Source organism: Labrus mixtus, chromosome 17 (genome assembly GCF_963584025.1).
Source record: "Labrus mixtus chromosome 17, fLabMix1.1, whole genome shotgun sequence".
NCBI lineage: Eukaryota > Metazoa > Chordata > Actinopteri > Labriformes > Labridae > Labrus > Labrus mixtus.
Genome location: NC_083628.1, coordinates 11,753,062 through 11,764,740, shown reverse-complemented (window position 1 = coordinate 11,764,740; position 11,679 = coordinate 11,753,062). Strand labels below are relative to the sequence as shown.

The window sequence follows — 11,679 nt, the reverse complement described above, 5'->3', positions numbered from 1 at the left end:
CTCACAAACCCACACATACGCTGACGACGAGATGCAGCTCATTCCCCTCTCTTCTCTCTGCCAGATTCTGCTGACTCTATCGACTGTCCTGTTTCTCAAATAAAGGCATAGTGACTAAAGAAATGTGAAAAAGATGCCAAATTCAATATCATATCAATATCAATATCATGAATCTCTTTCAGCCTCACTATAAGTGGGATAATCATTCCCAAAAGAAAATACAAATTAGCCTCATTACGAGGTCAAGATGCCAAATGATCAATTCTTTTAACACACTAACATATTTAACATTGAACCCTTTTTTTCTGTACATTTGAATGTGCTCTCTCCCATATTAAATGTACGACGTATAAACAGTAGGCTGCTTTAAGCAAATACCAAATCTAACATACATGTGAAGCATTTTAAAACTACAGTATCTAAAAACAAGCGTAATTTACTGTAGGCACGTACATGATTAAAAAATAGTTTTTATGTATTTTTCTCTACCAGTGTGCGTGTGTATTTTTTATTATGGTTATGTCATTAATGTTATTTAAAACATATAGTTATTGGTTTTCTTCGTCATAATTTGAAGTTTTACTTTCTCTCTATGTAACATTTCAATTATTGCAACAATGAGTAGCAAACAGTTGTGCAAATATATGATTTATACGACACGTTAAAAATTCATAACTATAGATTGGATTTATTTTTTAGTTATTTAAGGAAATATTTATTTGTAGATTTGTAATAAGCTGCACAGCAAACTGAAACTGTACTTTATCCCTTAGACAGTGTAGCTCCTGTTTTATAAATTGATGCTATTTTCTCAGATATATGACAGTGCTCTGGTGTGTGTCCAGTGACTATCCCCATGGTGACTCGTCTGTGTTTATGCCAAATACAAACCCTGGTACCACCTATATCTTCCTCCATCCTGAGCCGCGCTCACACTGACAACTGAAAGGCACAAATCATCATAGAGGAGCTTAAGTCCACTCGTGACTCCAGCCATGAATAACCTACAATAACATGTACACATATCATCAACAAACAGCTCACAGTGTAACCACATCCAGATGGACGGTCTCCCTCGCTTCCATTGGTGCATCGCTGCTCTTTCCTCCCGGGCCGCTGTGCATGTGGTCATGTTTTGCACCTTTCCAGCAGCTGAAGAAATGAGGGAGTGCTCCCTCACCAGATGACTGACTGCAGTATCTTCTGCAGGAAATAAATTACATGATCATTCGACATGTGGCCAGGAAAACACAGTTGGAAGTGATACTTCTCAGATGTGAGGCTACCAGTCCGCTACAAATGACAGACATTTTTTACAGTATGGTTGATGAATATTTTCCTAAATACATTTTACTTTTAAAAGTTGAACTATCACAACTTATATCTTACCTTTAATCAAGTCACAAGTATTTTATTCTGGTGAAAATGTAGGAAATATGACCTAGAAGACATCCTAAAAATGATTTAAAGCTCCATGTGTGGAACTTCTGCTTTGTATCAGTTTGGCTCCCCCCTGTGGACAAAGTGTTACTTCTTATGTATGCTGATCTTGCCGTGTACTTGAGTAACTAGTGTTTTATGAGAAAAAGAATCTCATCCTTCTGTCTTCTAATAATGGAATGTATCGTTTACCATAAATCTCTGCAGCTGAAAATGACAAAAGAAAAAACTCAGTTTCAGCATCATGCTGTTGATCTCATCGGACACTTACTCCCTGACAGTTGTGTCAGGCATTCAAAATAGTTACATGTAAATCATCAATATGCTGATGGTCTTGTTTGCTTGTGTAGGTCAAAAAGAGGCATCAGTATTTATTTCAAGGTAATTCATAACCAGCTTGGAACTAAATCTTACATCTCTTTACCTTTCCCCTTTTCATTTATCTGGAAGCGACCGCTAAAGTGGTGTTGGGTGTTGAGTTGCTGTAGAACACAGACATCTTGGAAATAAATCTGTTACACTTGCAGTACTAGTTTTCCACCAAAAGAGAGCAGCCTTGCACCTTATGTATATTCTGTACTGTTTTAAACTACAATAAGTAGAAAAAGACAAACCTCACACACAATTGCAATAATCCAGATGTTGCACTAGTTAGATGTATTAGGGGTTGAGTTATCTAACTTATTTCCAAAAGTTAGACCAGAACGTGAAACTTGAGATGGCCTACATTAAATGCTTAGAAGAAATAATCCTGATAATAAAGTCGTGGTCTTGCCTTGTTTTGGGATTAAAACTCACATTCATAGCAAAAAGCCTTCATTACACAGTGAGACAGTTTGATGAGTGTGAGTGTTTATCAGGAAGAGAGAACACTGCATAACACTTTTGTTGGGTGGTGCTTTATGGGAAATGTAGGATATGCATTTTGAGAGCTTGGAAACTAAAATGAGGAAATGTCGTATTTTTCAAAAGTCTCTTTTAAATGTTCTAACACAAACTAAAGAACTATTTATATTCTTATATTAATTCCTGTAGCTTCTATGAAGTAATTTGGGAGAAAATATCGATATAGCATCATTCTCCTCCTCACTTGTGTGATACAAGTATTGAATCACTTGTGCTAAATACATATATATATATATTTTTTTTTTTTTTAAATATGGAGCTCCAAAAAGATTTCTCTGGCAATTTGACTCGTCAGCACGTCATGACTCCTCAGGGGCTTATGACATCATTATTAGGGTAACATGAAGGGAAGTAGATTGGCCAAAGAAGCTGACAGTGGGATAGAAGACAGCATGATGTTGGAAAGTGGTTTAAAGTAAAAGGATGAAACATGAAAAGAGGTGAAACTGAGAATTTGCAGTGAATCGATATATTAAGACTGCACTTTACCTTTAATATCTATACTCTTCAGCTAATCAGATATCATGATGCATCACTATACGACTGTCTTTCAGTGTATCAGTTCAATAAATGATATATCATCATCAGCCTCATACTGTATCTCGTATTGTATTGTGAGCTTGCCTGCGATTCCCACTTCTACTGTTAATGATGTTTAATTTGGTTTTAAACTGAAGATGAAATGTACATGTTGCAAACAGCAGAAGAAATGTGTCAAAGTTCATATCATAAACAAAGCATCTGTTGTGTTAAAATAATGACAACACACGATGGTGTTTAATCTGTATCTGTATTTTGAAATAATAAATTCAACATTTATCAGTCAGCACTCAAAGAAAGCAAACATAAGTATACATCTCTTATCAAAGTTAAGAGTCCCGTAGGTAATGATGCTCGAGGGGGAAAGTTCATCTTTACAGCCTCTTTATGAAATCATCGTCTCCTTTCACCCACAATCATGAAAAACTGGGTTTATGTAAGGTGGTTCAGAAAGATCAGAGCAGTCTTTATCCTCCTCACAGTTTCTTCCTCATCTTACCCTTTTTTTGACCCCCTCGGCCAAACCCTGACTTCTTCACTTCTCCGAGCCACTGTTTGTTCTTGTTCCGGAGATTCTTTAATCCTCCGCTCTGCAGGAACTTGTGCTTCTGCTCTTTCTTGCGCTGCTTCAGGATCTGCTCGTGTGTCTTCAGCTCTGAGCGCACTCTGCGTCCGCCTGGCGTCTGCTGCGGCCCTGCAGCCCTCTGGAAGTTAGGATTCTGGGAGTACGCACCTGGCCGACCACGACCACGACCTCCACCTCCACCACGACTTCCGCCCCGTCCTCGGCCTCGACCTGGGAGGTGGACGTCACAGAGAATGACTTGTTTGACATTTGGAACTACAGACTTGTAATGTAGAAAATCACTTTTTCATATACGTATTACTGATCTGATCTGATGTGAGGACGCATCCTTCAGATAGAACTCAAGTTTGCTTAAAACATAAGACTAGAAACGGGGTAGAGCTCGCCTTGCCGTTTGAAAGTGGAAACAAAACGCAAGCTCAACACTCACAAGCTAAATGAAGTCATTAACAAGCTTTACATATTAAAAAAGACTCATGCTTTACGAGAAGTCTTAGCTCTATTTTCAATATATAACTGCATGTTAAATGGCATATTCATGTTTTCACTCATTGGTTTCAATAAAGATTAAGTGTGTTAGTAATGGTGCAATCATTACTCAGGAAAATGTTCACTTCAAATGTAAAAAAAAAAGTGTTCTCTCTGCCCAAATAGTTCTTAAAACTTTGTGTTAATTTAATTTGCTTGTATTAAACAGATTTATCTCTAAGTAACTTATTGACAATGATCAAAGATTCTCTTTTACAGGGCGCCTGTAGCCTAGTGGTTATATCGCACACCCCATGTACAGAGGCTGTAGTCCTCATCGCAGCGACCGAGGGTTCGAATCCGACCTCCGCCCTTCTCTGCATGTCATCCCTCACTCTCTCCGCCCCACATTTCCTGTCTCATCTAATAAAAAGGCAACATTGCCCCCAAAAATATCTTTAAAAAAAAAAAGAAATGGCTCCTTTACCTCCTCCCGGCCTCCTCCCTCCTCCTGTTTCTCCGTCTGAGCCTGATCCTCCGTCGTCCACTTTGTATCTTTTCTTCCACTCCTCATAGCTGACACGTGTGTTAAGTGAGACAACATCTGAATATCACAGCTTCATATCAACTACAACAGGTCTAGTTCAAAATTACAAAAGACAGATTTTTTCTGGAAAGGATACAAGTTCTTTCTGTTCTTCTTGTTATAGATGACCTGACCACCATCTGTTCTGATCTTCTTCTTCTCGTCCGCCTTTCCTGTTTCCGTAATAAAGCGCTTCTTCTTACGGTCCCTTAAGACAGAAAAAGAACAATTAATGCTTTGTAGTAGCAGAATCAGAAGCTTAACGTGTCAGAAAAGGAAGAAGAGAGAGGGAGACTTTGAGTGGATGTCAACTATTCACCATTTCATTATTCTCTTGTGCTGGTTCAGCTTCGCTCCTTCGTCTCCCATGAGGTCCAGGACAGCAGAGGAGGCCTGCTGTTCGAAGGCAGTGCCCTCCCCACCGAGACTTAACCTACAATCACACACAGAGTGCAACGGGTCAGAAAGACAGGCACATTATATGTTTTTAACTCTGACGTGGTTCCTTCTTCTCTACATTAGAAAAGGACGTCATGCTTCATGCCTCACCCTCTTTCAGAGTTGAAGTCTTTGGGTCTGTATGGGATGTAATACTCCTCGTCTTTGCCTTCCTGTTTGCTTCTCTTGTTCCTCGGATGCTCTTCCCCAGCTTCCTGTGGGCCTCTTTTTTTTCGACCTACAACTTCAGTGAACACCCCCTGGTGGAAACATGAAGAACTGCATGTTTAAAACCACATCTACTATAGGATGGTGTGAAACCTGCTGTGTACAGAAGAAGGATTGCAGCAATATTTAAGATAATACAAAAAAATCAAGTATGTGCATTTAACCCAATTATTTGTTTCATCTGATTAACAGAAAATCAGGTTAACCATTTGGATAAAATAATAATAATAAAATAAATGTTGTGGTTTCTAAGTCAGGCGATTTTGCTTTATTAGAAAAAAAAAGATCAAATGGAGCCATATGACATGTAGTCATACGAGTCATATAGCTTGGATTAAGGAAATTATGATTTTGTTAAATTTTCCCCCAAATTCAAACATTTTAGTAAATTGAGTTATTGAGAACATTATCAGAAGTAATGTCTTTTCACATGAATAATCATTATGTTGTCTTTGTTTAACTTCAAGTTGTTTGCCTAAATGAAAAACAGGTTAAAAAAAACTCTTGGTTAAAAAAAAAATGAAAAATGAAAAAGCTCTGTATCTGGTCTCTTATTCTCAGTGCTCTACATGGAAATCTTTGGGGGTAAAAACATGCAGCTGATATTTGATTCCGTATCATAAAACCGCAGAAGCATGAGAATGTCTTACCTGTAGAACGTCCTCGTCTTCGTCTGTTAACTGTGAGAAATCGTCGTCTGCCGTGGACGGGTTGACTGGTGCCTTCAGTCTGCTTTCTTCTGCCAGGTCGTCTTTCTGTTTGCTGAATTTGACCACCAGCCGCGTGTCCCTGGAGCGCTTGGCTCTCATCACCTCACTAGCTTGTGTCTTACTGTTAGAGTTGATTTCAAAAATTGTCTACAAGATCATTAAAGAAAAACATTATTGTAGACACATGGAATTGCAGCTTCATTAAATACATACAGTGTGTCCTTTACTTTTACTCACCGATTTGGATTTGTAGCCTTTGATGGCATCAACTATTTGAAGGCGTTCCAGTTCCATTTTCTCCAAACCTGACCCTGAAACATTAATATTCAAACACTGTTAATAAAGAATAGTGTCAAAAATTCACAGATGCAGAACGCTGCATCTTTTAAAGAGCAGTAACTGTTACTCCGTACAGAAGACATCAACATAACAAACACAAAACCAAAATCCAGCTTTTAAAAAAAAAATCAAGTCTGCTCTAATCTACAGACGTTTTGATCTCTTTGAGCTTTGACAATGTTGAATACCTACACACAACATTCATTTAGTGGATGTGTGTCTTTGTCCAGGCTGCTCCTTGAGGCCGTGCTGAGTGAGACTAAACACCAGACAGAGATCGTCCGTTGAGGGACGGCATAATCAGTTTTTTTTGACTGAACTATATAAACATGTATAACAGCTACAGACTAAAGCAGGCTGTGACAACATTACTAACATTAAGCTACTCATTGTTGTCCAACGCAGCAACAAGCTGATGCTTGGATGATAAATGCAGACACGGTGAGAGTGAGAAGAGAGAGTTATCATACACCCTGAATATCAACACTTTACGACCTACGTTCAAATACTCTTTAAACGACTGAATTATCCTCCTGTTTGTAAAGTGGATCTCCATGGCGCCTCCCTACATGCACCTCTGAAACACTGCCTTCTTTTCTCTGTCACCCTGCACAGAGATTTAACAGCAGTACATTCAGTGTACACTAGGAAGACTAATTCTCCATCTTGCCGGATCACATGCGCTTCAGACTGTCGGATGGATTCAAAAGAATCACGGATCAACTGTTCTCTGTTGCACGACGACTAAATACCCCTTTTCTTTTCATAGTTCAACCCCCCGTCACACTGACCTAGTATTGGATGAACCGCCATGCTGGACATATCTGTGGTTTTGACGCGCCTGATGGACTCTGCTGAGGGGTTAGGACGAGACTTGAGGTACTGCTTGTAGGCATTCTCAGACACCCGGTGCAGGTTCTGCAGGTCCAGGGAGTTCTCGTGAGCCGTGATCAGATGGGCACTTTCATCGTCCAGGATGCTCTGAGGGACCCGACCAAACACGCCATCTGCATCTGGAGGAGAGGAGAGGAAAAACTGTGACAACTAGCGGGTGCAGGAGCGCAGACGTATGCGAAGGAAAGCAGCCGAGCCTACCTTGTTGTTCATGCGTGGCAAACTGCACAGGCCGTCCGAGGAAGAGGTGAAGGTCGTAGACTAGAGGCATCTCATCTTGACATATCATACTGTAGGTTGTTCCACTGCGCCCAGCACGTCCCACACGGCCTGATGGGAAAAGACAGGTGATGACCAATCACCAATAATCCTCATCATCACGGCTTCCAAATCTTCTGTAAAAAACTTTTATTAGGGCCAAAGTGAGCTCATAATTCAGTCAGCCAAGCCACTTACCGACTCTGTGCAAGAACAGCTTGGGTTTGGAGGGGAAGTTGTAGTTGATGACATTGTCCAGCATGGGGATGTCTATACCACGAGCGGCGACGTCGGTCACAATAAGCACCATGGCTTTCCGATGTACAAACTTCCCGATGTTGATCTTCCTGGCGGTCTGATCGAGGGCGCTGTAGATGTAGGCGCACTCCAGACCTTCTAAAGTCAACAGCTGGAAAGTAACAGAAAAGAAATACAAATTAAAAAAAAAACATTAAACATAGGTACTGTGTTCAAAGAATGAATGACTTTGCCATTGCACCTCTTTGAGGTACTCCACGTGGTGTTTTGTTGCTACAAAGACCACGGTCTGCTCCTGAGGTTTCACTACGTTCCTCAGCAGATGAAGCAGCAGAGCAGGTTTGTCATCCACACGCAAATGGAACAACGACAGCTGAGGGAAGACAGGAGACAAATATTTGTAAGCATTTCAGCAGAAGGGAGGGGGACGACCCTGCCTCGGCACAGCACGGGGGAAACTCGGGTCTAGTGTGAGTGTGACCTTAAAAGTGGGAAAACCTCTCCATCGCTCTCCAGCTAGTTTTCAAAATAGGTGAGTCCAAATCCATAAACTTAAAACTGTCTCAAGCAAGTTACTCAGCAGATTTGGATTTATTATCCTATCAAAAACAGATTTATATGTAGAGATAACTACATAAAAATGTCGACCGTAACTTTGTGACTTATCAAATCTGTCCCTGAGACAACAAGCAAACAACTTTTCTCAATGGACTCTGGCTCGGCCGTATTTGATCATCGTCATTTATGACAGAGTGTCCCAAAGATTTATGTGGTCCGCTTTAAAAACCTTGTTTCAGGTAGAAATCATTCTAAAGTATGAAAACCTATTGTTGTGTTGAATAAAAAAGTGTCCTCTCTTCACCTTAATTTGGTCACTGAGCTTCGAGTCCACATCCAAACGGATCAACACTGGTTCAGTCAACCCTGGATATAAACAAAAAGATGTGTAATTAAGTTGAGTCTTAATCAGCAATCTATTGTTATGCATATTACGGAGATTACAATTAAGATAATGATCTTGATAAACATCTTCAGTCATAATGGATGGACGTAAAACACAAGTGATTATTGATCTTACCGGCTCTGGCAAACTCCACCAGCAGTTTGGGCAGAGTGGCGGAGAACAGTAGAGTCTGTCTGTTGTCCGGGAGCCTGCGGATGATCTCCTGAAGCTGCTCGGCAAAACCCATCTCAAACAACCTGAGCGGAAGGAGACAGCAGACACATTCACACATCCACTCGTCCGCGGGAATCGGAGCTGTGAAACGAAAACAGGACGCCTCTCTCTCACCTGTCGGCCTCGTCAAACACCACATACTCCACGCCGTACAGCTTCAGGTTCATCTCTTGGATGACGTGCATAAGACGACCGGGCGTACCGATGATTCTAAGGGAGAGGCGGGGAGAGAGAGAGAGATCAGGATTAGGACGTAGTGAGAAGGGATGGGAATACCAGTTTATACTTAAACAGAAACGCTTACATGTCCGGGTTTTCATGAAGAGCAGCAAACTGATCGTCCATTCTGGAAACAGCAGACACATTTTACATTATTTAAGACATTGAAAGGACAAGCGTATGGACCACAGAGTACATCAGAACACGTACTAAACAGAAATAACTAAAAGCCACACACCTGTCTCCACCGAGGATCAAGGCGGTCTTTAGGCCGGTGAATTTCCCCAACTATAAAGACCACAGTGAAAGCACTTTAATAATCACTTATAACATTTTCACTGGAGATAAACTGGAGATAAACTGAAGATAAACGTCATAATGAAAGAAAGTACAGAAACATATTATTTCAGCTAACTTGAACACCTAAACAACAGTAAACACTTTGTCCATCTGACCTCTTTTGTGAACTTCATGGTCTGCAGCGCCAGCTCTCTGGTGGGGGTCAGGATGAGGGCCCTTGCTCCTGATGCTTGAGGGGCCTTCAGCTTCTCAAACATTGGCACCAGGAAGGCAGCAGTCTTACCACTGCCAGTCCTCGCCATGGCTACTATGTCTTTGCCATCCAGAATCACAGGGACCGTCTAAAAAGGTGGAGAGAAGAATTTGGACTGAAGCAGTCTGCTGTCAATGACGAAAAATGTTTGATTCAAGGATCCTAACCTACCTTTCTTTGGATCGGAGTTGGGACTTTATAACCTTTCTTCATGACTCCTTTATAAACAGGGTAACTGAGACCTAAATGCAAACAAAATATGTTTAAACAATATTGCCTCGGAGGAAAACAAATGAATCACAATTCAACTTAAGAGTTTCTTCAGCTCAATCTATGAATAAATAAATGTGAACAGTGACATTCAGTCCCTCTGTAACGCTCTACATTAGGTCGTACCCATGGACTGAAAGCCTCCAGACTTCTTCTTCTTCTTGTTTTGAGCCCTGACCAGCTGCCTGGTGTCCGGCTCCACATCTGACAGGCAGTCTGCGGAGGCGGGGAACCTCGGTAGCTTCCTCCCTGGCTGTGAGTCAAATCAGAAAAAAAAAACGACAACAGGTTGATCATTACAGAACAAATATACAAAATATAAATAAACCACGCACAATAGATTAATTTATTTTATTAGATGATGTGTCCAAAAAGAAGTTGAGCAAATGCACCTTTTCCTCTTGATAAATTCAGGCAGGCCTACAATAGATACGCAAGTCGCTCTAAACAGCGACGAGTTCGCTTGCAGTGTATGAATGTATCAAAATAAACAAGACACCTTCCGAAAGTAATTTGACAAATGTAACCGAAAGTTAAAGAAGTAAAGGGAAATAATCTAAACTAATGTTTATCATAACGACAAAGTGAAGCGACATCGGAGCAACAAGATATAATGAGGTATTACGACACAGTGTAACAACACAACACGGGATAATGATGCAGTCAGGCGACACATGAAGATGACAAGAGATTAGAGCAAAACTACCGTCATCCATATGAATGTATACCCACACTTTTGTCATTATAAAGCCTATGAATGTTTATTTCATGAGTAAAGATTTAAGGGGGCATCCGGATTTGAACCGGGGACCTCTTGATCTGCAGTCAAATGCTCTACCACTGAGCTATACCCCCACCTGCATGTACGGTCCGGGAAAAACCCTATAGTATAAAGCAGCTGGTAGGCCTTCATCGAAATCAATTTAAACACTTTTTTTGTCAATAAATAATGTGTTTTTTTTGTTTTAACATATTGTTACTTACAGAATCATCGTCTTTAACTTCAGCAGCCAGCTCAAAGTCCCCACTGTCATAGTCAGCCTCCTCTCTGTTAGGTGTGTGTCTCTTCTTCTTGGTAAACTTTTTCTTCCTTTGTGCCATCCTGAAGCTTTTAGCCTGCGCTCGATGAACTTCACTGTACAGGTTTCAGGGGGGAAATGCCGTTTAAAACTAGTGTTTAACACAAATAACGATGTTTCAAGGTTCGTCAACACGGGAGGCAGACATGTCGGATACACGTGTGGACGTCTTCTTCTTCTTCTCGGTTTTCATCTGCTTCCTCTTCCGTTCAGTGCTGCTGCTGCTGCTGCTGCTGGTGTGTCATTTTAGCTCTACACCGCCACCTACTGCCTATAAAAAAAATCCAGTCAGTGTATGCTTATCTGATATTTTACTCTTTACTCCTCCGCTTCCTTCATAGCTATTATATTGAATGATGTGAGATTTATTTTATCTTAAAAGCCTTTTAACAAAGTTTCTGATGTAACAATTTCTCATTTAGCCTTCTTACAAAGGATTTGATTAACTTAACTTCAAAGCCCATAATTCAGCCCCTAAATCTAACCATTTAACTTAATGTTCCGCTCTTGCAGTTGCCAGCCCCCACAAAGCCCAAAATGCAATTATTAATTTAGCAGAGATGACTGATTATTTACTTGAAATCCATAAGCCAAGTAGAATAAAGAGAAACAGCCTCCTTTGGGGCATATTTATACATCTGCACAAGAGATAGCCTGCAATAGTTTGTTTTCTGTTGAAATAATCTAAGCTCTGATAATAATAGCAAATCCATTTTTACAGAAGTGGGAT

At 40.5% G+C, this 11,679-nt stretch overlaps 1 protein-coding gene and 1 non-coding gene across 2 annotated transcripts; both read right to left on the bottom strand.

Annotated features, from left to right (window-relative positions):
• Positions 1-3,117: 3,117 nt before the first annotated feature.
• ddx54 (DEAD (Asp-Glu-Ala-Asp) box polypeptide 54) lies at positions 3,118-11,136 on the bottom strand. Its single transcript, XM_061061233.1, has 20 exons — positions 10,855-11,136; positions 9,997-10,123; positions 9,772-9,842; positions 9,503-9,688; positions 9,286-9,335; positions 9,133-9,174; positions 8,943-9,038; positions 8,730-8,851; positions 8,514-8,575; positions 7,893-8,024; positions 7,592-7,802; positions 7,337-7,465; positions 7,033-7,254; positions 6,140-6,213; positions 5,843-6,049; positions 5,076-5,224; positions 4,846-4,959; positions 4,624-4,734; positions 4,428-4,516; positions 3,118-3,682 (listed from the first exon to the last, which is right to left on the bottom strand). The coding sequence occupies exons 1-20, from the start codon at positions 10,969-10,971 to the stop codon at positions 3,363-3,365; spliced, it is 2,631 nt and encodes an 876-aa protein (XP_060917216.1). The 5' UTR covers positions 10,972-11,136; the 3' UTR covers positions 3,118-3,362.
• trnac-gca (transfer RNA cysteine (anticodon GCA)) lies at positions 10,654-10,725 on the bottom strand. Its single transcript has one exon. It is a non-coding gene; the product is annotated as a tRNA-Cys (tRNA).
• Positions 11,137-11,679: the final 543 nt, after the last annotated feature.

Coding starts and splice junctions, on each gene's coding strand:
- ddx54 (XM_061061233.1), bottom strand. CDS start 10,971: ATGGCACAAAGGAAGAAAAAGTTTACCAAGAAGAAGAGACACACACCT. Junction 10,124..10,854: donor AAGTTAAAGACGATGATTCT/GTAAGTAACAAT, acceptor TTTGACTCACAG/CCAGGGAGGAAGCTACCGAG. Junction 8,576..8,729: donor GGTGGAGTTTGCCAGAGCCG/GTAAGATCAATA, acceptor GTTTATATCCAG/GGTTGACTGAACCAGTGTTG.